Raw genomic sequence first — 2,530 nt, forward strand, 5'->3', positions numbered from 1 at the left:
ATCGTACTTTACCTAGTGTAAACTCTTCTAGGTGTGTCATATTGGTCTGTCATCAAACTGTCAATGTTATCTCATCAAGACTAGTCCAAAAATCCTGAAGGTGTTTTTGATTTCATTTTGTATCCAATATCTCTGGACCAAAGGGAGTCAAGTTGGGTGAGTGAAAGAATTCAATATATGAGAAAGAGAAGTAAATTTTTAAAACAAATGGTCAAATAATTCATCGTGACAGGATTATAAACTAGTATGGGACATTGCTGACACTATTATAAACTAGTATGGGACATTGCTGACAGGATTATAAACTAGTACGGGACATTGCTGACAGGATTATAAACTAGTATGGGACATTGCTGGTAGAAGGGGATTCCGCAGGTAATCCGTACCAACCTCTCGAGCTTCTTGTTGATATTGTAGACTGTAGTAAAGAGGATATCACTACAATACACATAGACCTGTATGTATCCTATACAACTTTTGTAAACAGAGATGTGTATGTTGTAGGTACCCTACAAACAGGACAGATTGGAGGAGGCTGTTACTGTTGTCAAACTGCTGAAGAACATCATACTATCTGTGGGGACCAGGTACAGCATCAAGGCCAGGACCCTTCCAGGTAAACGCGAGGGAATCCTAAAATCTCACACGATCGGAGTTTTCAAATAGAAATGTAGCTTACAGACTAGACGACGATGTTAAACAGTCTTTATGTGTTACAGTTTTAATTATATGATACAATCTGTGTGTTGTCCCAGTGTTACAAACTGAGGTATGATATTCTATGTGTTGTGTTCAGTGATACTACAGGTGCAGAGTGGTGACCTTGTACAGATACTGACAGAGAAGTCTGTGTTGACGACCTTACAGACACTGTCCAGGGCTGGATCTGTTGACTTCCTCCCCCCAGGCCAGGCTCCACCCCAGGGGAGCCATGTCATGTCACCACACCCACAAGTACAGATCTTCTTAATGCTGAAGGTACGTACAGGATGTATCGTTCGTTCCCCCCCCCCCTCTAGTCAGGGAAAGATATTTCTGTCTTACTCAGCTAGTGTAAAGACGGGGGATTCCCCTGTCAATATAATTACATGATGTCACATCAACCATAGCAGATCACAGAAGATATAATTAGGAAATAAACATTGCCCACTTTAGACAGACAATCTGAACCCTTAGGTACCACCAATGTGGGGAAATATGGGTCTAATAGAAGAAAGGAAGTTCTATCTTACACCCTATCTTTCATGAGTGAAGTCACAATAGGGTAACAATGTGACATCATAAAGTTGGGAAACTTACAATGCCCCAGTGTGGAAACTGCTGACATGATAAAATTCAAAATTTAAATAATGTATTATTAATCATGTTAGTCAGAAAGATAGGATTATTTTTTCAGAAAAAATAAGTTCGGTAAAATGAGGTATAGTAAATCTCACCGACCAATTTGTTGTTGTCCAAAAAGCGGGGAATTCAGTTCATACTTTCAAAACAGTAGCCAGTCAAAACCTATTTTTATGCTTTTTGAGCTTATTTTGCTGATTTAAATAAGAAAAAAATACTATATGATGCCCAGGGGTGTACGGTACATAGATTCCATCATCAGGGTTTCTAAATTGGGGATAGGCCCCTGGCATGTTTCGGATTTGACCCAAGTTGGAAACCCCTCATGTGTACTGTGGCTTAAAGAGGCTCAACAGGGATCATCAGATGCAACAGATTGTGATAAGTCATCTTTCTATTCAGAACTGTGAATGCCAGAGCTTTTGTATTGGAGCCTTTTCTTGTGTTTCCTTCATGTTCCATTTAAGAGTGTTAACGAAAGACGATTCCAAATGGTGTTCACAGTTCTTTTCATCTTTTTTTAAGGGCATCATAGACCCCAAGAAGGAAATCGCACAACTAGAAAAAAAACTGCAGAGACTAGAGAAAACAGAGAAAAAGAAGTTTAAGAAAAAACCGGAAGATAACGCAGACTTTGTAAGTTTAATATATGTTGGTGACTCAATAGAACAGAGAAATAGAATATCACATGTGTGCAGTAATTGTATATGATGTTCATATATCATAAAAGTTTAATAAGTAAAAAATAACTGTTTTTATTTGGGACATTGATCATTGCAATTCAGATTACGTTGCTTTCCCTTTACATTTCAGATAAAGTTACAAAAGGAAAAAGAAGTTTATATGAAAGAAATAGCTGCTATGAAAAAATATGAAACGGAACAGTGAGGGTGGGAATATTGTCGTGACAGACTTCTCGGCCTGATTCCTTCACCTGATTAGCTTGGATGTGACACAGATAGATGGTTCTAGCCGAGTCTCACACACTCTAGACTGGTATATTGGGAATATTGTCGTGACAGACTTCTCGGCCTGATTCCTTCACCTGATTAGCTTGGATGTGACACAGATAGATGGATCTAGTCAAAACTCACACACTCTAGACTGGTATATGTATGTGTGTCATGTGAGGATGTGATATAGTTAGATGGTTCTAGCTGAGTCTCACACACTCTAGGCTGGTATATGT

The 2,530-nt window shown here is 38.7% G+C and overlaps 1 protein-coding gene across 1 annotated transcript in view; it reads left to right on the forward strand.

Annotated features, from left to right (window-relative positions):
• Positions 1 to 2,337, forward strand: part of LOC110452963 (valine--tRNA ligase-like) — a 63,684-nt gene extending 61,347 nt beyond the window's left edge. Inside the window, exons 22-25 of the mRNA XM_021501741.1 lie at positions 505 to 616; positions 797 to 978; positions 1,867 to 1,977; positions 2,155 to 2,337. Of these exons, the coding sequence (XP_021357416.1) occupies positions 505 to 616; positions 797 to 978; positions 1,867 to 1,977; positions 2,155 to 2,229 (480 nt within the window). The 3' untranslated portion in view covers positions 2,230 to 2,337. The remainder of the gene's footprint in view (positions 1 to 504; positions 617 to 796; positions 979 to 1,866; positions 1,978 to 2,154) is intronic.
• Positions 2,338 to 2,530: the final 193 nt, after the last annotated feature.

This window comes from Mizuhopecten yessoensis, unplaced genomic scaffold (assembly GCF_002113885.1).
Source record: "Mizuhopecten yessoensis strain PY_sf001 unplaced genomic scaffold, ASM211388v2 scaffold7015, whole genome shotgun sequence".
NCBI classification, from domain to species: Eukaryota; Metazoa; Mollusca; class Bivalvia; order Pectinida; family Pectinidae; genus Mizuhopecten; species Mizuhopecten yessoensis.